At 37.4% G+C, this 22,946-nt stretch overlaps 1 protein-coding gene across 2 annotated transcripts in view; it reads left to right on the top strand.

Annotated features, from left to right (window-relative positions):
* STK39 (serine/threonine kinase 39) overlaps nucleotides 1-22,946 on the top strand; it is a 101,301-nt gene that overhangs the window by 27,045 nt on the left and 51,310 nt on the right. For both annotated transcript variants that reach the window (XM_086750864.1, XM_086750865.1), the window contains 7 exons: nucleotides 371-512; nucleotides 2,703-2,758; nucleotides 4,644-4,753; nucleotides 4,845-4,946; nucleotides 5,136-5,269; nucleotides 8,603-8,651; nucleotides 8,758-8,823. In XM_086750864.1, coding sequence (XP_086606990.1) covers nucleotides 371-512; nucleotides 2,703-2,758; nucleotides 4,644-4,753; nucleotides 4,845-4,946; nucleotides 5,136-5,269; nucleotides 8,603-8,651; nucleotides 8,758-8,823 — 659 coding nt within the window. The remainder of the gene's footprint in view (nucleotides 1-370; nucleotides 513-2,702; nucleotides 2,759-4,643; nucleotides 4,754-4,844; nucleotides 4,947-5,135; nucleotides 5,270-8,602; nucleotides 8,652-8,757; nucleotides 8,824-22,946) is intronic.

Below are 22,946 nucleotides of genomic sequence, written 5' to 3'. Positions count from 1 at the left end.
CGTCGTGAACACATGAACCGTAATATATGCTGGATAATAAACCAAAACCTTTGCTGTACATGTCTGTTTAAATGTGGGATACTCCTGAATTTTTAATAAATGATAGTTTAACTGGCTGTTAAATCTTTCTAATGGATCACTGAGTGTTAACGGTATTCTTGACAAAAAAAACCCAGTGCTTTGTTTCTCATTTGAATGAAGTAACGGTGTGCCTTGTTCCGAGAGCCAGCTGCATGAGGCCTTTACATCTGCATGCAAAGATTTAAATTACAGTAGCATAGAAATGAGGAAATACACCTTTCTCAAGAATCTGATATCATAATACTGTATATATGCTTTTTTTTTTTTCTTTTCTGGATCTGCAATATAGGTTCAATGCTTGATATAATAAAATACATTGTCAACAGAGGAGAGCACAAAAATGGTGTCCTTGAAGAACCCATAATAGCAACAATTCTTAAAGAAGTTTTGGAGGGCTTAGACTATCTACACAGGAATGGGCAAATTCACAGGTAGGAGTATATATGCAGCAAAAGGCATTTTCAAAGTTGTGTGTGTAGTTTATTGATACTAGTCAACTGTAGTTGCTTGGCTAAGCAGATTGTTTTACTTCTTTCACATACTGTAAATGCTATCAGTAATTATAAAATGATAACGCTTGGAGAGATGCTGTAATCTTGACTGCAGTTTGTCACTAATACTTAGTACTTGCCTGGTCTTCATCCTATCTGCCTCTCTTATAGTTAGGGTAGGTCTGTGCTGTACTAAGTATGCCAGAACTGTGGTCTATATTCCTGTGCCTACTGGTACTCCAGATATCTAATCTGAATCTAATTTATATGATGTAGTCTGTGACTTGATTATTGTGTTGCATAGTAAGCCTGTAAACAGCGCTTGGGGACTGCTGTATGAATATGAAATATATTTTTTCCTGGTAATCAGTAATGTCTGTTACAACTCTACAGAGCTCTCTATGACCACATCGGAAGCTGGGGTTGGTACTATGGAGTTGCATCTTGTTGTGTATGCATCTAGTGATTGTTCTTTTCTATATATTTTCTTTCTCCACTGCCTTCCTCGGTGTAAGTTGTGCAGATCCCCTGGGGTGGTCTATACATACCTAGTGTAGCAACCCACAGATTGCTTCCACTGTTTGTATGTTGGAAGTGCTGTACTCTGACCTCCCTGATGAGTTTTGCTGAAGTGAATTTGCCTTTTAAGGAAGGTGCCTACTACAGGCTCTGTGTCTGTTTCGTGCATTAGCCTTTTATAAGGGAATCTTTTAAACAAAAAAACAGATTTGCTGCAGACAGAACTCTGAGAATGGAGGTAGTGCAGATGTAGCACAGTAATTGTTCTTTATGTGTACTTATGTCTCATCTTATAAATGAACTGCCTCTGATGTAAATCAAGAACTATTTCCTCCATTTGCAGAGAAAAAAATTGAGATGAATGGAGAAATAAAGAACAATTATCTTGACTTCTGGTTTGGAATGCCAAAGATCTGCCTCAAACCTTAATTCATAGTCTTCCGTTAAGCTGATATTGTTGCAAAAGGAATATTCATTAGCGTTTAAGGATAACAGGACCCTTTGAGGTCGGATTTGGGAGTTCCCCTTGTCTATGCTTAAAGGACCTCAAAAAAGGTAAAAAAGAGAGAGGTCTGCAGATATCTGAGATTTCTTTTTTTTTGTAACATCTTATTTGTAAATTGTGCAGTACCACAGAAGTCATGTTCAAGTCGATACTTTCCTTTCCCATATATGTTACAGATGAAAGCTGTGATAGTTCAGGGAATGCTGTATCAAGTGGTATTTGCCAGTTGGAGATTTTCCAAAATTGGTCAGGGATTTTTTTTTTTTTCCTGTTGTTTCGGTGCATTCTTGTTTATGTCTAAGGAAACAGGTTATGTTATCTTTTAGTAGCAATGTGTTAATTATTTTCAGTAAGTTTTGGAAAGATTGATTTGCTCAAATTCTTAATGTTTACGATATAGTCTGTATGAAAGATTTATTCTGTACTTTAAGAATGGAATGCACATTTCTATCAAAAGAAAAAAACAAACCACCGCCCACAAAGGTTTCTTCTTAACATTATGCATGAATAGTGTGTTAAATTGATATAGTTGACTGTTAAGCACATGCTGAATTTTTGATAGATTCACTGTCAAGTAACTTTTCATCATGGTACTCTATAGCAAAATATGGTTGCTATTCCTGAGTTTTAATAACTTCATTAGGTAGAAATCTACAATATATTTCCTTTTCTGGAAGATGGGTCTCTTCTCTGAAGACTTCAAAGAGGAGAACTTTTTTCAGCTTTTCATTAGTGGTGCAATTGGATGTGAGAAAGCACATCCTTTAAAGCTCTGAAAGCTCTCAGTTTGTGAGATTATATTTCTAAAAGGCAGTAAACCAGACTTGGGACCTAAATATTTCTGTTCTCAAAATCTGTCCCTGAATTCTACTCTTTTTATGCCAAAGCGGAATTTGAGTCTCTTTATACAGGAGAGAGTTTGTGAGAGTTTGCGTTCTGCACTCTGTTTTGTTGTAAATCAATTATATTTTATTCTTCAGTTCCTATTTCTGTCTTTTAAATTTTAAAATGCTATCTTGTGAAACTAGTTAGTATGTAATAGTTATTTATTTATTTACATTAAATGTGTACATATGTACTTTCATACTAACCTCTGTACATTCTAGAGATTTGAAGGCTGGCAACATTCTTCTTGGTGAAGATGGCTCTGTACAAATTGCAGGTAATAGTGATGGCAGAGTAATGGCTAAATAAAATAAAAAGTTAATTGCAGCTGGATTGGGGCAACATATATTTTTTTTTTCTGTTGGTTTTTATCTGTTCCTTTTGGAATGTTGTAGCTGCAAGTTATCCAGTTTCAGATTTCAGGATTCTTGGTTAATGATATTTAATTTAGAAATTATTCAGTATTTTTCTGTTTCCCATCAAATATATAAGGAGACTTTTTAATGTCCTCTTAGTGTTTCCCTTTGAATCAGCCATGTACCTTAAACAGCTTGCAAATGGTAGCAACTCATTTCTGTTCAAGTTTATTTAATTTCATTTTATTTTCTGTAACTAATTGCAGTAGTTCTTGGTGATTCAAAAATCTGTATGTACTGCTCTTATAAGGACCTTGGCTACGACTTAACTAGTCACTATGTCTCAGATACTCAAGCCAGATGGAGGACAAAGTTTTATTGGGGACTGTTGTTCAGCAGCCTAAGCTTTCCTTGGACAGCTGTGTTCTCAGGAGCTTGGTGCTTTATTTCTCTCCCAGTCTTAACTGTAACTCTACACGTGGCCTTGGCTGAGCCTTAGGCTAGAGTGTGCAGCCTCTGTCAAGATGAGAAAGTTAGGGGAGAAGTGATTTCGCAGCCTGTGCCTTCCTGCAGCAACTGCTTTGCAGCTCCGCTGCCACGGAAGCAATGGCTTTGTCTTTTTCCCAAGCCTGATCCTGACGCTAGAGCTTGTTTTTGGCTGAGGCTTGGCCAGGAGCCCCAGCCCTGGCTGAGGTGAAAAAGCTGTCAGATATGAAATGTTTTTGCAGCCTGTGCCTTCCCTTAGTGGGCTCCTTGCAGCCCAGCTCCCTTGGAGACCACAGGCTTGGTCTCTCTGCCAGCCCTACGCCTAACAGCAGCTCTGGGTGTTGGCCTTGGCTGAGGCCTGGGCAAGTGCCCAGCCCTGGCTGAGGTGAAAAAGGTGTTGGGGAATAAAAGACTTGTAGGCTCTGCTTATTTGGGCAGCTCTGTTTCCTTTAATTTCAGAATGCTTTACTAATACAGTTAAATCAGGGCTCTTCATTAAATTTGTGGGTTTTTTTTTTTTTTTTTTTTGTATTAGCTGTGACTTTTAGCAGCTAACACTGTTGAATTGTTCAGCTCTTTTCCTCTTTGTGTAACTTGTTCTCAAGGATATGTTTTCTCCTATGTGATAGGAGGCTTGACACTGTCAGTCATGTCTTTTCTTGTATTTGTGAAAGAATGGGAAATTAAAGTCTTGTTTTTATTGAGTAGCTATGAAAGTGTGACTAGTATTACAGTGAAATGTTCACTTGACTTAATTAAATACTCCTTGCAGCTTTCTCAGTGAGGTGTTGCAATATTTCATTTTGAAGCTTAGGCAGGAAGATATTTTACTTAGTTTTTGGTTTGATTTTTTTTTTTAGATTCTCCCTCGCCCATAGGGAAAAAACAATGGTAGGGGAGGAAAGGTTAAGTCAGGATTTTAGCTGTGTATCTCAGTTCCTGAAAGGACCTGTAAACAATTGTTAAATACAAACTCTCTTTAGTACTGAAAAGACATAATTTTTTTTTCCATGTCCCCTTTATTTATCCATTTGTTTATTTATTTATTATTTCGGCCTATTCAGCTTTTCCTTATACACAATACTCCCTATTCAGAAAACTCTCACTGATACCAGCATTGAGTTTTAGGGCATTAAAAAATTAGAAGGAGGTGTTTCTGAGGCTGTTCATGCTTTTCAGAAATACAAACAAAAGCTGTCTATTCTATAACTTACAGATTTGTAAGGGGAAAAAAAAAGGATGTTTTAATTCATCAGGCAAGCTGCAGGGAAAATTAAAGAATATGAAAACAGGTTTTGACTTTTTTCTCCCTCTTCTCAGATTTTGGTGTTAGTGCATTTTTAGCAACGGGAGGTGATGTTACTCGTAACAAAGTAAGGAAAACATTTGTTGGTACTCCATGTTGGATGGCCCCTGAAGTAATGGAGCAGGTATTCCTAATGTTAAATAAATAAATGAAAATCCAGTCTTTAATTTTTGGAACTTGAGACCACCTTGTTTTTCTTTCTGGTTCTATTCCAGGTGCGAGGATATGACTTCAAGGCTGATATGTGGAGTTTTGGGATAACAGCCATTGAGTTAGCAACAGGAGCAGCACCTTATCACAAATACCCTCCTATGAAAGTAACAATCACTTTGTATTACTTAATGCTGTTAGCTGTATTATTAATGCTGCTAGATAGTTAGCACTACTTCATTTTCAATAGCAACTCAAGATATCTAAATGTATGTATTCTGTGGAATATTTATTTATTTCTACATATTTTGAATTGATTTTGCTTACAGTGCCTCTTTTTTTTGGGTTTACTGTAGGTGTTAATGCTGACGCTTCAAAATGACCCTCCCACTTTAGAGACAGGTGTAGAGGACAAGGAGATGATGAAAAAGTATGGCAAATCCTTTAGAAAACTAATTTCATTATGCCTTCAAAAAGATCCTTCCAAAAGGTAGGTCATTATTGCCATGTACAGTGGAATTCTTGTTTTAAATATACAGAATACTTAAAGTTCCAGTATTTAAACATCATCTTTAAGTATATAATTTGAATTTTGTGAGTAGCCTCAGTCCTCTTCACCTGGGGAGAAGAAATTGCCTCTTAATTGTCTCTTGAATTTTCTTCTGAGTTTTTAACCTAATTTATTTATACTGACAAATGCTGTTGAATTAAACTCTGATCAAACAAAAGTCCTTGCTCTACAACTTAATTTCTCATCCAAAGGCAAGATATAAATCTTGATATTGTGTGTAAGTCTAACAAGACTGTTCAGATTGATCAGACAGAACTGTTCGTAACCAAACATACCAGTCTCTCGGCCTTTAAAATAGATAAAAAAATAAATAAATAATTTCATCTTGATTTATCTCTTTATGTGACTTAAGCTTAATATTGCCTTTAACTTAGACATTGCCAGACAAAATTACTTATTAAGAGGTATTTATTTTTGACTGTAAAGTTAGGGGCTCCAAGCTTGTTTGGAATTTTCCTCGTATTTATGTAGACAATTGCATGTCATAGTATCTGTGTGATTTGTTCTTTCTTGCGATGTTTTGTAAATGGGATAGGCAAGATGATGGAATTATCAAACATCTATTCCACAACCATTGTTGAAATTCCAAGTTTCCATAACGATTAATTTATTTATCCTTTATTCATTTTTATGCAGACCCATTTTTGTAGGTTTCTTTTGTTGAGCAGCTGGAGAAGGCATATTCTAATTAACATATTTCCTAAGGGCATTTAATATATCCCTTTTTGGAAGAGTTTCATAGCTGGTATTTCTGGGAAAAAAGATTTTTCTGAGAGCAATCCTGACTGAGTACTGTGTGGGTCTTATATGGTCTGTACTTCTCTTCTCTGATGTTACACTAGCTTAAGTCCAGGGTATTGTTGTAGGGAGTCAAGTAGAAAAGATGACAGCAGCAATACTAGAGAACAAGTATAATTAAAAAAAAGAGTATGTGGTAACATCTTTATTCTTGAAATCCTTCATATTCTAATTTTCAGTGAAGGCTCATTTGTGTACTCATTTGTTTCAGATTCATGAATCCCTAACAAATGATGGTCTTAACAACAAGTCCTGATGCTTTAAGCTTAGCACTGCAGTTTGGCTGCTTACCGATGAGAATGAAATGTGTTCTGGGTAATAAAGCTTCTTTTAGTTTCCAGTGTCCAGTAATTTTCAGGGCGAGATTAAATTGGTATGAAAACATGAGAAGTAAATAATTAAAGTGGTTTTCCTTCTCTCTTTAAATATATAATGCTGAGTTACCTGACACATTTAAGCACAGTAGTATTTAAACTAATTACACTAATTTATTACATCAATATTTAAACACGTGCAATATCCTCGTATTCAGAATTGCCTTGAATTGAACAATCAGACCAGCAGATGAGTGATTAGATCTATGTGCCAGTTACTCTAACCAAGGAGCGGATGTCCTTAGATTGTGGAGTCATTGTTATATTTTATGTTTCTCCCAAGCCAGGATATAATTTTGCACGCAGATACCACCATAGACATTGTGTCAATTGTGGGAGTAGTGCTTGCTCTATGTGGCAAATTCTAGGACTGGGGTTGCACTGTTGTTGTCTCAGACCATGATGTCTTTCTTTTGAGGATCCATATGTGGGAATTTCTCTCTCTCCCCAGTGCTGGGGATGCTGCTTAGAGTCCTCAGCTGCAGTTCACTGCCGTGGCCTGTGTGGAAAACAGGCCCAGAAAGCGTGTCCAGACCAGTTCAGAAGTGTTTGGCATGATTAATGGTAGAGGAATGGAGAACGCTAGTTTGAATAAAACTTTGCCAAGAATCTAGCTTTTAACTTTGCATATCCCTGTTATAAAATGTGTAAGATGTGATGGTACTGGATCACTGGAACTTGTCTTAAAGTTAAAAATTAACTTGGGATAAAACTAAAACTTTGACGCAAAACTTGATTTTTTTTTTTTTTTTTTAATGTTTCCCATCCTTTTTGCTCATCTGAGATTTGTGTGTGAATTACTGCAAAGCCTGGTGGTCTCCACAGTACCACTGCTAAGAACTCCTTTATTGCACAGTTTGGTGCTTTGAAGGGGAAAAAGTGTGCTCTGTGAAACTACTGTCTAAATTGGATACTTTTTGTTGATGTCCAGAGTTTTTTCATTATTTATAGTGATATATACATGCACACTACTTACTACTCCTCTTTTCTTCACTTACTCTTCAGATGTGTCCTCAGAGAAATAAACTAGTTCAGATTTTGAAGTTTTTTGGAGATTGAAATTTGCCAGATATAAACTTTCGCTGTTCTATCTGGTTTGTGCTATATCCAATCTCTTGGTTTAATTCAAAGGTAAAACTATAGCGAATGTTGCTTCTGTCTATTTAGAAATTATTAATCTTGTAGATTTCAGCTTCCCTAAATTTAGCCATGTCAAATTAGTCTTGGGTAGTGATATGGACTCCTAATGGAAAGGATTAAAAGAACCTGAAGGATTTTATTTCATCCCAAGAGATGCTTTCCTTTCTCTCCAGAGCTGCTTCAGTACCAGAGTCTGGCTTTGGCTAGATAGGTAGCTTTTTAGATCTCTGAAGCTCAGGGAGTCCAATCCTGCTGTGGGAATCACTTCAGTAGCTGTGAGATTGTGATTACCTGTTGAGAACGTCAAAAATATGAACTTGACAAAGATGGGAAGAAAGAAACTTGGACAGAAATGCAAGTAAAAGTGAAAGGTTTTGACCTTACAGCTGTTACTTTGATTTGTAATTGTCCATTTGCTTGGAAGGGCTCCTGATGAGTCTCTTTGGTCTATGCATCATGTTAATAGTGTCAGTGTAGTTTCTTGTGAATACCTGCTGACATCAATGAAGTAGAAGAATGCTGGTAGCAGGTATTGATGCTGCTCTTTGGAAAATGTAATTATTCTTTTATTGCTGTGGTGCAAAGTTCAGTTGCATTCATAGTCACTTGGGGAAGAACATGATACCTGACTTTTTTTGTTGGTTGGTTTGAAGGGTAAAATGCAGTTGTGTGGAAAGAAAATGGGGGAAAATTGGCAACTTAGAGACTGATACTTTTTTTTTCCTTTTTTTTTTTGGTATTTTTGCCATAGGGAGTCTTAATTTTTTCATGCGTGGTAAGTGAGTACCTGTGAATTAATGCAGTAGCTATTATTATTCATTCCCCATTCATACAGTACTAATTCAAAAGTATTAGAGACGTACCATTTAACTAACGTCTTGTACTGTATTCACTGAGAGGGGTCTTTGTTTTCTGTTCTAATTTATTATTGATCTTTCAGGCCCACAGCAGCAGAACTTTTAAAATGCAAATTTTTCCAGAAAGCCAAGGTAAAACGTTTAACCCTATGAGTAAATTTTGCTCTGCCTTAAAATCTACGTGAAATTTCTTCTTTTGTTGTATTGATTTTTAACTTGACAAATGTTGGTTTTGCAGAATAGAGAATACCTGATTGAAAAGCTTCTCACTAGAACGCCTAATATAGCACAAAGAGCAAAAAAGGTGAGTGTATTCACATATTTTCTTGACTGTTATGCAAGAGAAAGCAGGGGCCATTCAGTCGCCTTGTATTTTAGTTGACTGAGCCATTCTCTTACACAGTCCCTCAAAGACAGTGACTGCTGAATGAAAGGTTTCTGCAGCCTAGCTTTCTCGAGGAAGGCCTGGGGCATTGTGACTTTCTGTTGCCAAAATGATATATGGTATTTGTCATCACACATGATACAATTTTTTCCCACTCCCTTTTGGAAAGCTACAGGTGAAATGGTTGTGCAAGTAAAAAGTGATCTGCAAGCATATAGGTTCGTACACTGCAGAATTCATACCTTCACTGATCACCTAGAGAAAGGGTGAAGATACTATAAATGGTATCAATTGAGGACTACCTGGTTCCTTGGTTTATGTCAATGTAGTGCCCAAATGTATGCAAGTTGGGTCCAAACTCTGCAAGAGTGCTGCTGAGTTATTCAGGCCAGTGGAGCCTTATCCCACAGATGATGGAGTTGAACCCACAGCTATGGCATATGCTGCTATTTCTGTGCTGTCTTTGGCACTTGTATAAACGAGCTTACTAGATGATGTGCAGCAGAACTAAAAAAAAAAATTCTTAACAGGTAAGTATTTTAAAACTTGATTATGAAGCAAGCTGCTGCTCATAAGAACTAATAAATGGGAATGGATGTAGACTCCTGCTTGTTGTATGTGAGAAATCATGGAACTGCCTTTCTGTAGTGACTTGACTCACCGTGTCTCTTCAGTACGAGGAATGTGATCGGAGATTGCTGAGCCTTTGCAGGTAACAGAGTAGTATGCTGAGTCTGGCTTCTAAAAGCAAGCTTTTTGGGAGGATGTTTCGAGGAGGCTGCTTGAGGAAAGGAACTATTTCAGCCTTTGTGGGCACATCAGTTAGGCTTCAGTTAGCTGGACTAGCATTGCAAGATTTCCTGTTGTCTTTGTGAGTATCGGTGTGGCGTAGTTCTACAACACTGAAATGTTTCTACAGCTGGTGGCTCGTACTTGGAAGAGACTGTCAGCAAGATCTGAATGCTTTAAGTTGTTCTGAACTTCTAGATGAAAGAAATTTGTGAAATCAGTGGCAATGATAGGGCTTTGAGAGGCTGGAGTAGAAAGCTGGAATGAGCGGGCTTGTAGAAGGCGTAGTGTGCTGAGCAGGTTAGCATCCGCAGGTGCAGAGCAGAGGTAGGAGTTCAGCCCTGTGGCCATGTGGTGGCAGCAATGCCCACATTATCTCACTGGGGGAAAATAGTTTTAATTTTGCATCTTGGGCTGTACAGGAGTAATTTAGACATTTTCTACTACCAGCTAGGGTTCTGGTAGAGCATGTGCCTCGTGAGATTAGTTTCCCAGCTATGCCCTCAGGTCATCTTCAGAGACTGCATGTTAAATCATGCATACATGTACATATAGTTATTTCTTCAAATAACTTTGCATTTGAAATTGCGAAATGGTTGTAGGGTAGCCTCCCATACACCACCAGCAGTAGTTTTCTGAATGACTTTTTGGACAATTCTTTCTAATTTGAAAGAGGCATGATTCTTAAGAAATCAAAGCTGTACAGTGCTACAGATAAATTAATGGGTTTTTTAATTACAGCATATATGAAAAAATTATTTAGATTTTAGCTAGTGGAAATGCTAAATTATTTATATTTTAAAAGGACACAATATTAAAAATTAATCAGATTTAAAATTTAATTCACTTGTTACAACTTTGAATGTAGCTGCTGTTTTAAGATACCATCAAATATAAATGTATTTTAATATTAAAATTGTGAATTTTTATTTAAAAAATGGTGCAAGTAGAGTTTGGTTGCTAAAACATTAGCATGTAAAACGTCTAAGAGGTCACTCTTGGAAGAACCCTGTAATGGAAAAAAGAATGTCAGTAGGGCAAGAGATGGGAAGGAGCTGGTGTCATCGCTGCTTTAAATTGTCTTCTATAGCACTTGGTGTGAAATGCCTGTAACTAATGATCTGTAGCACTGCTGCTAGCACAGATGTCAGATCTGCCCTGCAGTAATTTTAATTTTTCTTGGCATTTACCACGTATGTAATTGCTTTGCCTTGTTGCCCAGAACTCCAGCCTCACTTTAGTTTTAACTTTTAATTATTTTCTCTTGACAAAGCATTCTCATGTTTTGCTTCTGCCTTTACAGCTTATGCTTGGCAACTGTTTTTGACTAAATGTGAGTTCAGGTCTGTTTGTGAAATCCTGAAAGCAGGTACACATGGTCTTGTGGAGGGAAGCATTTGCTGCTGTAAAGATGTGTCCTGTTTGAGAACTCAAATTGATAATTAACCAGCGCTTACATTGTGTGTTTAAAATACTGTTTAACGGTGGACTTGTAAACTACATCTTTGTGCACATATTCCCCCTGTCCCATTTTTTCTTTACTTGCTTTTAATTCTGCTAATTTTGAAATCATGCCCTTCTTCCAGGCCCTATCCTAGTAGTTAAGGATAACACTGAAACACTTCTGGAATTTACTTGCCCAGGAGGAACATGTCTTGCTTCTTGCGCAGAACCTGCTTAAGTATATACTGGTACTGATCCGCAGAAATGAGTGTTGCACCGTGCAACTTCTTACTGGCAATTCTGAGTTTCTTTAACGTGACTACTTACTTGCGAGAGCATTGCTGGTGTCAAGAAGAACTGGAGAAAAGGCTGTGATGAATGGCCCCAGCTCAGTGCAGTCTGGTAAGCGGGGACATGCTCTGAGGCGGCACATTTGTCATTGATAGAAATGTGGGAGCCCTGATTGTGGCCTCTGTCTTGTTAGGTGGTGTGATGGTAGAGCAGCCTGCCCTGTCCTGCTTGGGTCAAGGCTGTGTACACGCCTCTTGTACAGCAGCTTAGCAAGTGTTTAGATACACTATTTATCAATACATGTTGAAGTAGTTTTAATTTTGAACTGAATGCTAAGTTGTGTAATTGGTGATAAGAATTGCTGTATTAAAATAGAGGAAATTTGAAACAGCTTACAGAATTCCACAGTCAGTTTTGAAATCTTGTCACACTGAAAAATTAATTATAACTGTAAGTATTTTGTCTGCCCAAAGGCCCTGGGTCAATTTTGTGGTTTTATAATCCTGTTTCTTTAATTTTGAAAATCTCCTGCATGACTGCCACTTTTACAAAGTGAACAGGGAAAAACATGTGTCTGCATTTCATTTTGTTGCTATATGAAGTGGTGCTAGTAAAAAAATAAAAGTCTGGGTAATAATTGGGCTTGAACTCTATTTTTGGGAAGGTGGTATTGCTCTGCGCTGTTAATAGAAGCTCTTTTAGAGCTCAGAGTTCTAAGTTACTGGGAAAAACCTCTGGCAGCATAAAGAGATGATTAGTGTGAGTGATACCGGTTTTTATTAAAACTTCAGTAAAAATACTCTTACTGATGGGTTGGAATTCTAGCTCTGCAGTACAAGCTCATTTAGGGAAATTTTCATGTTATCTTATGGAAGAAACTAACAATCCCCTACATTTAATGAGGAAAATATTATTAAATCCCAGATTTCTTGGACATCTGTAACAGCATGATTGCACCTCAGCAAGGCATACATATGCAACATTTCCTTTTTTCAGTAATGGATTTGATCTGATAGACAGACCTCACCAATGGTGGATGTTTGTACAGCTGGACTCCAGGCCTTTTGAAAAGCAGAGAGCAACATTAGTTTGAGCTCAAATTATTAATAAAAATGCATATTCATTGCTATGATTCTTCACACTTTAAGAAATGCTTATTTCATTAATGCTGATGTATAACAAGAAGGGGCATCTGCTATACTGGAACACTTTTTCTGGAAAACAGCAGCTGAACTCTTAAGTATGTATTTGACAAGGTTTTGTGTGCGGGAGGCCCCTCCATTGCAGAGGATTAATTTTTCAGTTTACCTAGAACACTGCTACAAATGCATAAAATAGTGCAACTGTTTTTATATTGTTGGATATTACTAGAAAAATAGAGGAGAAATTGACGTTCAGACTATGTTGGTTTGTTGTTTATTTTCAAGAAGTTATTGGAAGTAAAACTTAATGGAAACACTTTTTCCATAAAATGTAAATTTGACAAAAATTCACATAATCAGAAAGCCATGCCTGTGTTACTGGGTGGTAGAAGTGGAAAGTGTTTTAAGGGGCAGACACATGCAGTTGCATGAGCTTTGTTTTAAAATTTCAGATAGAGGAAAAAGATTGCTGTCAGCATTTCTGCCAGGTGCAGTTGTGCTGTAAGATACAAGGAACTTCATACAGTATCTGGGTTTGTTCATCCTCTTTCATAGGGGGCTTTTACCATCTATGTAGAGTTTGTGAGGTTGGATTTTGTACCCTCTCAAATGGAGCTAATCTAGTACAGAATAGACGAGCTCTAAAACAAACTATGGAATAGTTGGTTCAGTTGAGTGTCTTTTGTACTTCAGATAGCTGTAAGCATCTCTACGATAACTTGTGTTACTTGTTATGGCAGAGTTTAAAAGCTCATATGTGATTCATCTTAAATCATTACAAAGTAACCCTCTTCCATATTGGACAGTGTTTTCTGGTTCATGGGCTATCATGGTTCAGCTTCAGAATTCATTTGTGCGGTGAATGAGTCATTGTCTCTTGTGTAACAGCATTGATCTGCTCATTAGCTAATGTTGTGTTCGTGACCTATTGACTTGTTCAAAAATGTCTAGAACGTGGACTAACATGAGGTTGTTGTATAATGAGAACTTTTCTGATTAGATGAGTAGCTTTAAGTATTTGGCATTTATCTTAGCTGTTGAAACTTTCAGTACTGGAGGAGGGTTTCATGACTGTGAAATGCAAGTGTAGTGTATTCTTAAAGGTGCTGTTGAAGGACTCCAGGTGAAAGAATCAAGACAGGATGAAAGAGGTCCAGGCATGCATGATGCTGGTGGTAGATTCTTTGATCAGGAAGTAAGTCTTTTAACTAACCAGAAGATAATCCTATTTTTTTGTCCTGTTTTTTAATGATTTGGTTTTCCGTCTCTTGCTGAGAATGTGCAGGAAGGTGCTGCTTTTAGCTGGTTGCCTTCTGAGAAATGAAGCCTCAAAGACTTTGCTCACATGGCATCCAAAACCATATTGCCTCTCTTTGACTTGAAAAGGTGTCCTAAGTGGGAAATGACTCAATGGAATTAGTTGTTATTAAATCTATTCCCAGTCTGTAGGTCAAATTGATATTTTGTCAATGCAGGCAGCCACAGCTGGTTTGTTAGGGTCACCTTAGTGTCATGAGGTTTCCCGCTGTGCTCTCTTGAGCAAGGTGATAGAAGAAGCCTTTCTGCCTGTCTTTGTTCATAAAAGTAACAAGGGGTTCTGGGAGGATGCAGAAGTGTGTATTACTTGTGATTTTGTACATTTTTTGGCAGTTTGTCAGGAAGGTCATGCAGGGAGATGAATTACAAAGATGATTCTGTAAATGCAAGGCGGCTCAGAAGCAGTGTTGCCATCTGTTACCATTTGCTGACAGACTAATGCAATAGTTATGTGATAATTTTTGCTTTCATATGGATAAGTTAAATCTTTAGCCTTCCTTGTTCTAAAAAAAATAAATTGAAAGGAGAGGGGAAAAAAAAAAAGGAGCCCAGGCTGCAACACTCTGAAGAAAGTGAAAAGTAAATATGTTTTCCTGGTTAGACCTTGTAAAGCTTTTAGAAGTACAACACAAAAAAATCACATGCAATTTGTTTTGACACTTTGTGCTTGATACTGCTGACATTCTTGCAGTTCCTGGGGAGAGCTGCAAGGGAAGTTCAGGAAAAGCAGAATGTCCTTGAGATTGTGCTATCCAGTGGTATTATGAGGGACTTAATTTAGCTGAAAAGTGCTCTTGGCTGAAGAAGTTGAAATTATAGCTAGAGCTGAAAACTTCAAGGTTTTAATCAGAACAGGTAGTTTAAGGCTAGCAGAGCAGAAAGATGGACTGGAATAGTAATAATTCGTATGCAGAGTCCATTTTCTATTTAGCACTGAAAAGCAGCTCCATAAGAGGATTATTCAAACCGTGCATCTGCAGATAAACATAAAGTTGCATAGTATGTGAAGTGAAAGGGCAAATCATCAACTGGCTAAGATGTGTACATCCCAGCTGTGCTGTGTGAGAGTCATGGGCGGCAGAGGGCAGCTGCATCCAACCCACAGTGCAGCGTGCAAGGTCCAGTCCTGCCTGAACCGTAAAGCCACGCAGGCAGGGAGAGCATTGCTCAGTGAGGAACGACTTGAGGTTTGTGGTTTTGAGTGCTATAGCCTGATTGAATGCATGCTGCTTCTTGATAGCTAACTAAAATATAAACACTGGGTTTTTATAAAACTGGATTTTATAAAAATTGCAGATCTATGCTCATTCTTTTCATGTTAATTTGTGACTCCACTCAAATTTTATTTTGATTGCCTTGATTTTAAAAAAAAAGTTTTGAATAAGCTTAGATCTCTTTAAAATCTCTATGTAACGAAGAATGTGTATTACAGTAATTTCTGTTATGTTCATAAATAAATAGAAACCTTGTAGAAAACAGAAAAGAGAAGAAATCAGAATTTCATCTTGAAATGGTATTTTCAAGCCTTTGAACTTGAAAGTAAGTTAAAATTATAGCAAATTCTTCTTTGAATTCTGCTGTAGAAGACTATTTTCCTAAATATTTTTAACGTGACCGTATTGCTGGCAGTGAAACCTGCCTTATAATGAGTCTTTTACTACTGAGTAATGAAAGCTCTGCATGAGGCTGTATTTGTCATCTTTCTCTTCCCCTTCCCCTCTGGTTATTTTAAGCAAGTAAACGGCTTGAATGATAGAAAAGGATGGTGGAACTGGGAGATGCTGATTATGAAAGGAGTCTCCAGTGATCCCTCTAACAGAAAGCCTTTTAGTAGTGATTCACCATCATGATGCCCATTAATCTGAGCACCCATGGAAGAGAACCAGAAGCTCTGAAGATCTGGATCTTTATCAAGTATCAAATTACTTTGCCAATTTACTGTATTTTTTTATTGAATTCCTGAAGGTACCTTCTTGGCCATAGCACCTTAATTTGACTGGGGGGAGGAGGAGGCCAGGAAGGGAAAAGAAAGAGGTTTGAAAGAGCCTCTCTCTGCATGTATGAATTAGCCATCAGGTCATGCCTGATAGCCCTTTTATTTCTGAGGTGAAGTGTTACTTTTGAGAAACAATGCAACTCCTCTGCACAATTAATTGAAAACATCCTCCTCAGCACAGGTACACATTCATGCCTGAAAGGACTCTTGTTAAAATGTGAATTAAAGAATTATTTGCCATTAATAACATTCAGTAATGAAATTTATATAGTGGAACTGATAAATGGATAAATAAGGTCTGAAAACAAAAAAAAATATCCCATACTGATTTAGTAAACTTGCAGATGTGCCATGTTACTGGGATTTCTGCAAAACATTGCAATTTCTCAAAACAAAATCAGGTTCAAGTTTTGAAGCAGAGATAATAAGTAGGTTGCAGTATTTAAGTAAAACCTCATGGTTTTGGAAAGCAGAATTAGGAGTGCAGGGAATTACCTGCACTTGTTTACAAGGTGTTTATGTGACAAAATAAATGTCTCTAGTTTGAGCTGCTGCATTTTGCTGTCTCTAAGCAGCATTATCCGAGCGAAAGAAGAAGAGAATACTCGGTGAAAGGAGAATGACTTTGGATAGGGAATCTCCCAGAGTGGATGGGGAGTTGGTACACTGAGCATCTGTACCTATTTTTCAGCATTTCCTCTAGAGATGTAGGAATGTGCTCCCTTGTCCCCTCTCTCTTCAGCATTTAATAGCTTTGTTTTTCTGTCACTGATTGCTCCACTGTATTCCATTTCTAAACTGTAAGTGTAGGTAAGGCTTCATGGCAGTGTTCTCAATAGATGGCCCTGCCCTCGAGTGTCACACTCATCATCATGTGAGCATGATACTGTTTGTGTCTGGCTATAAAAACAAACCAGAATCATAAATATTTAGAGCAAATGATCTTTGGGTTTTTTTTTTAGCAGATTTCTATTATTTGTTGACTTGTGTTGTTATCCCTTTAAAAAGGGTGCTCTTCAAAAACCGGTAGAGAGAGCTGAAGAAGTCTGGTTCAGTGGAGAATTATCCATCTCCCTTATGCAGTACTCTTTCATGAAAGAAAATGTAATGATCTTACATTTCTTGACTTGAAGTTGCTAGTGTAATTGATTCCAATATGAGTAGGAGTAGTAATGTACACAAAAATAGTAAAGATTCTTCTTTCCAATTCTTACATGACTTAGATGCCTTTTCAGTTTTTGCAATGCTTTGTGCTGCCTTAAGGAAGAAACAAGTATTTGCAAGTTTGCATCAGTGACTCATTTTCCATATTGACTTATTTCATTGAAGGTGATTGTGAATGTTTCATAAACACGATGTTGCACACTTTGGAGCAAACAGGAAATAGCTGCTTTGGAATGGTGTACTGGATAGCTGTGAATATATATTTTAATTCCAACAGAGGTACGGTTACATTTTTTAAGAAAATGATTGTGAGATCAAAACGTTATTTATGAAAGCTTGACTCCAAAGTAAATTAAATATTTCTGGCCATTATTCTAACGTGAGATTTTAAATGGGATAACAGTTTCTCTCTCAGTGTTGCCGTGTGTTGCAGACACCACTTAAATTTGACTTGGAATTGAAGAATTCAGTTGGAATTGACTTAGAATCGAAGGGTTTGATGTTCCTGTATCTTTCTGGTGAGATAACAGATATATATGCAAGAATATTCTCTGCTCTTGCTTTTACTGACTCAGGACATAGCACCTGAAGTGCTAATGACACCTGATCTCCTCCCACAGTAAGGTCACCTTGGAATACTGAAATTCAAACCCTTCAGACTGAGACTTTAGGGCATGGGACCTATGGACACCAAATAATGTGGTTACTTCCTAGGAGCTTCCATATGTTCTTCAGCCAAAAAGTTCTGTTGTTTCACATAAGCGGTGCATATACCAGAAATGTCTAAAGACATTTTTCAGGAACTGAAGAGCCTTAAATAATCCTTGTCCTTTCAGTCAGTAATTTGCACAAAACCTAAACATGGTTGTACAATGTAGAGAAGCAATAAGAATTCATTTGTTGTGGAATATGAATTGTAACTTTTTGCAAATTTTCAGGGTTCAGACCAGCCTTACCTATCCTTTTCTGCATACTTGAATATGTTTTGTGCAGGAAAGTTTCTGTGGCATGTTGTTGTGGGCAGCGAAGTAGAGGATTTGGATCTCTTTTTACCACAAAAGGTGTAATGCCACAAACCTCCAGTGTTCTTACAAGCGGAAGGGGCTTTTGTTGTCCTGAGTGATGGCTTGCACATTTCCATTTTTGTTCTGAGATGAGAGTTCAAGATTAGCGCCTCATCCTGAAAGGCCAGTTGCAGTTATTCCAGAATTAGTTTCTGTGCCAGATTAAATTTTTGCTGTCAAAACAATCTCTTAGGCTTGCCTGTGCTTTAAAAGAGAAAAAAAACCCGAAAAACCAAAAAACCCAACCAAACAAAAAAAAAAAAACAAACCCAAAAGCCAACCCTCCACCCTGTTCCCACATATGAATATGAAATGCTTAAAGTTCTAACTTACTTTCCAAGTAGGAGAAAAACAGACTAAGAGGAAGAGTCTTTTTTTCCCATTGTATTTGGAATATACAGAGTGGCTTAAGAGGAGGGGATGCTAACACCAAATTACTGTGATACCTTAACACCCTTTGAGCCCTACAAAGCAGAAATGCCAGGGTGTTATTTTAGAAAGGTACTGGTACAACCCATTAATAATGATAGTCTGCATAAGTCATGGTCATGAAAAACAAGGCTCCCAATTGCATAAAGCACATCCAAGTTTGCAGAATTTTTGTGGCTTGCATCAGAATAAAAATGAGACTTCACATTGTAGTGAATTTAGGGGAATTTAAAGATAGATGACAGTGAAGGGATTAGGATGTTCACGTGAGCTGTGAGACTGGTTTGAGTGGAGACTAGCCTTCTCTTGAGGAAATGCCTCAACTCTTGAACAAAATCTGATGTGTACATTTAGGAATTCATGCTCTGTCTTGGACCTCAGATTTATGTACTTATTTATCTCAAAAATGTGATTACAGTGTAGGTGTTCTTATGCAAAAAGGCTGAGTTTCTTTTGCATGAAAATATATTGTAGAAAGTGACTTCTCCATGGTCTGGCTTTTACCTCAAGTGCTAAGCTGTGATTAAATGTGTACCTGTTTTAAGAAAAAGGCTTGTGCCATGGTTGGATAAATGTGATGATATGCTGATTTCCTTCGCTGTACTGGAGTGCAAATAAATGCATAGGTTGCAGGGATTAAAATTTGCTTTTGTATCTTGAGAAACATTTCAGGAAAGGTTTGCAAACGGGTTAAACATAAAAATTCTATAATCTGATTGCTCAACAGGCTTAAGATGTGTATGGGAGGAACTGGTCTGGGTTTTTTTTTTTGAGAGAAAAATACGCAGAGTGAAACGTTATACTAAAACCAAAACTGTGTTCAGTAATGTCCTATTTCTCATAATCGTTCTTCCTCTAAAAGACCTGGCTTGGAACTGGCATGGTAACTGGCATTGTAAATACTTCTTATGAAGTTGTATGAGAAGTGAAGCTCTTGGGACTTCTGATTAAAAAAAAATAAATAAAATGAGGGAGTTGGGGACACAAAAAACCTCACCTTATCAATTACCAAGTAATATTGGTACTTTAAAGAATAATTCGGCATATCTGTTCTGTAAGAACTTCTGGCATCTGTGTAATGGGGGGAGTCCTGTCTCCTATAAGAATCACTACCACTGTCTTAGGGAAAGGTGGAGACACACAGCATCAGTTGACTGGTCTTTCTCTTTTCTGCCTGAAAGTCAAATCTGGGCCCCTACTAGGACAGACTGCAGAAAATGAAAAAGATGAGGTGTTTAAATAACCACCTTGTCATTTCTTCTCTCTGGGGCATGTGGGATTGTGTGTATCTTGAGTACTGTACTAGCAGATGTAGCTGAAGGACATCAGTAGTAAAATAAAAGACAGCTTTATCTCCAGAAAAAGCTAAGCTGGTTGACTTGTTGGAATGCAGTATTTCCAGAAGAAAGTGTCGTTTAAAAATAAAATAAAATAAAGTAAAAGGTACAGATTGCCTTCTGTAGATATGCGAGTGCAGAAAATGGAGAACAGCACTGCCTGTTCTCCAGTTAGAATTTAATAGGGAGCAGTGTCAGGGTTCCACAAAGTCTTTTGCAGATGTGTTTTACCTGGGTGGGTTCTACATACTTGCCTCTCTTGAGGAATTCAGGAACAAATTACATTTGGGCTCAAAGTTACCGATATGTGGAGGGCAGCAAGGCATCTTCCATATTACTGAAATGTTTAGTGCTTATTAATGCCATCAGTTTTGCTTACATCTTGTTTACTGTACTTTCAGATCACTGTACTCTTTTGTGGAGGAGTAGAGTTTAAAATGTTGTTTGAAATCTACCCAGGACTCCATCCCAAATATTCAGTTGCTGGAGACTTTAATAGAAATAGCTTAAATAATTGAGATAGTGGGAAAATCAAGATTACTAGTTCTACTCCTGTAGAATGAGCAAAAAGATAACAGATGCATAATATTACTCTTACTGAAAGAATGGATTTTTAATGTGCTCTGTATCATGTACTGTACCATGTATGAATTGCAGCAATGTTTCATGCATGTATGTATTGGTATCTGTAAGTGGGCCCAGTTCTTTGCTGTTTTGGGTAGTTGGGAATAAGGAAGTAGAAGGATCTTAACATTCAGAAAATGTTCATTCCCTTCCTTGTCACCCTACAAAAATAAACTTGTAAAGAGATTACAGTAGCAAAAGAATCAGTGATGAATAATAGATTATTCTTTCCCCAGTCTCTAACATCTACATAGAGCAAAGCACATTAGTGCCCAGAAGACAACAATTTATGTTTTGCTTCCTTATGCTGGAGCCTGCATTTCATCATGCTTTGGGAAATATGGGCAGCTTCTGCATTCTGGAGTTCTCTCTCTGTCAGGCTGGTTTGGGCTAACCTTAAATGGGTAGGATTTACAGTTGCCCTGGTCATCTGATTAAGCAGACATTCTGCGGGAAAGCTGATGCATGCTATTGTTGGCTGGGAATGTTAACCTGCATCCTGCTTTAAAAGGATGAGGACAAATAGTTCTGTCCACAGCTTAATTTATTCTTAAATGTTTGTGACTCTGGTGTATACTGGAATAAGCTTTAACCAGCAACAACGTATACAACAGTAATAATAATTTTATTATTAATATTTTTGTGGTGTTCATGATTTCTTCACTCACAAAATTGTTCAAGCGTTCTTTATTGCAGCTGGTGTTCATAATGTCTTTCTTCCACAGCTGTGGTAATGTTGTCAGTGGCTTGTTGTTTTTCCCTCCTACAAACTGCTTTTGGTTGTAGATTACAATGTTCTGAGCTGCTTTTGTGTTGGGTGCAGTTTAAATGCCAGTCATTCAAATTAATTTTTTTTTTATTCCCTATGTGCTTTTCTGCTTTGTGAAATATGTTTTCTAATATGTGCTAATTTGTCTTTGTAAGGCTGAAGGCTTTAATTCTTTTCTTTAATAGCTAAAGTTATGATTCAGTTCAGCTCCTATTTTGGAAGGAGCATTTAGGTTTTTGAAACAATAAAACTCAAATTAGAATTGAGCATCTTTTAACTTGTTTCCCTTTCCCTCTGAAATATTTACTGAGAGATACAATCCGAGCATAAAGAACTATTGATGTGATATATTTTTACTAAAACTGATAGAGAAATTGCGTTTGCATAGCTATTGTATGCAACGTAAAAGAACTTCCTCCTTATTTTTGTAGAGATACAAAAAGTTTGTTTCAGTTCCATGCTCTGTCTTGGATTTGCTTTGTGGCCTTGGATAAATCACTTCATTTGTCTGCTTCTTTATTTCCTTCTGTAAAATGGGAGGCCTATAGCAGAGTATCAGGAGAAATACATAGAATATTCTCAACTGCTATAATGCTGTAGTCGTTGGGTTGAAATGCAACCGTGCTGCCTTTGAGATCAGTCTCCTAGTAGTATCTCAAATGATAACCAGTAATGAAATTCCAAACACAACCTCTGTTGTGTATTCTTGGTAGGAACAGTGTTAAGACTGTTGTTCTTACCTTCCATTTGCCTTTTCTTCCCTGTTTATCTGGCACTTCAGAAATGAATTTTGATCCTAGGCTAGGTCTGTTCAAGACAACCCATCTTACACGAGCTTGGAAGAAAATCAATGAAAGGTCATTTACAAGTTGATTGGAGCAAATCGATCTGAAGCAAACTGGATCTGAACAAGAATATGGAATTCTAACTACCTATAGCACTAATTGCTAATGTCATTTGAGGATAAGCATCTGTTCTCATATTATGGGACCTTCCTGCCAATTTCAGCACTGACACAAGAGAGATTAGGAAGTTGGACTGAAGTCCACTGACAATGTTAGGCTTGCAGGGATGCAGGGATGTCTTCTCTCCAGCAGGTTGAATAGTGAATTTGCAATCAATATGTCATTATAATAGAAACCATGGATGTAGTTGCCAAATAATGTTTACGGTCTTAAAAACCCCTCCGTAGAAAGAAAAGGGGAACATAGAAAGAAGACACTTTAACTGTCTATATGCAAACAGCAGGAGTTTGAGAGCATGAATCAGGAAGAACATAATATGTTGTTTGAAGAACAGCTCATATGAGGGAAATGCTATACTTGATTGTAAAATAAAATCAGAACGAAAGAGAGGTTTATCTGTCCTCTCAAGGGTAAAGTGTCGTTGAATCTCATTGGAAGTTGATAAACAAGGCACGAAGTCTGGCCTTTCTTTGTTTCTTCATCATTGCATGGCATCCTTTGAGGGCTCTGCAGCACTCATTCCTAAGTTATGTCTTTAAGTCTCCAAGATAAGCATGGTTTGAACTTCCTTCCTTGTGTAATTCTTTTCCCTCCCAAGGTAATACTAGAAGTTGAGATGAACAATCTGTCTTGCATAGACTTGACATTGTTCATTCACATTAGTTTCCTTTAGCACTTTATTTTGAGGGTAGAAAAACTCTTAATGGCCATA

This window comes from Chlamydotis macqueenii, chromosome 6 (assembly GCF_036417535.1).
Source record: "Chlamydotis macqueenii isolate bChlMac1 chromosome 6, bChlMac1.mat, whole genome shotgun sequence".
Taxonomy (NCBI): Eukaryota; Metazoa; Chordata; class Aves; order Otidiformes; family Otididae; genus Chlamydotis; species Chlamydotis macqueenii.
Note: the sequence above shows the minus strand (reverse complement) of the source record. Positions and strands in the feature narration are given on the sequence as shown.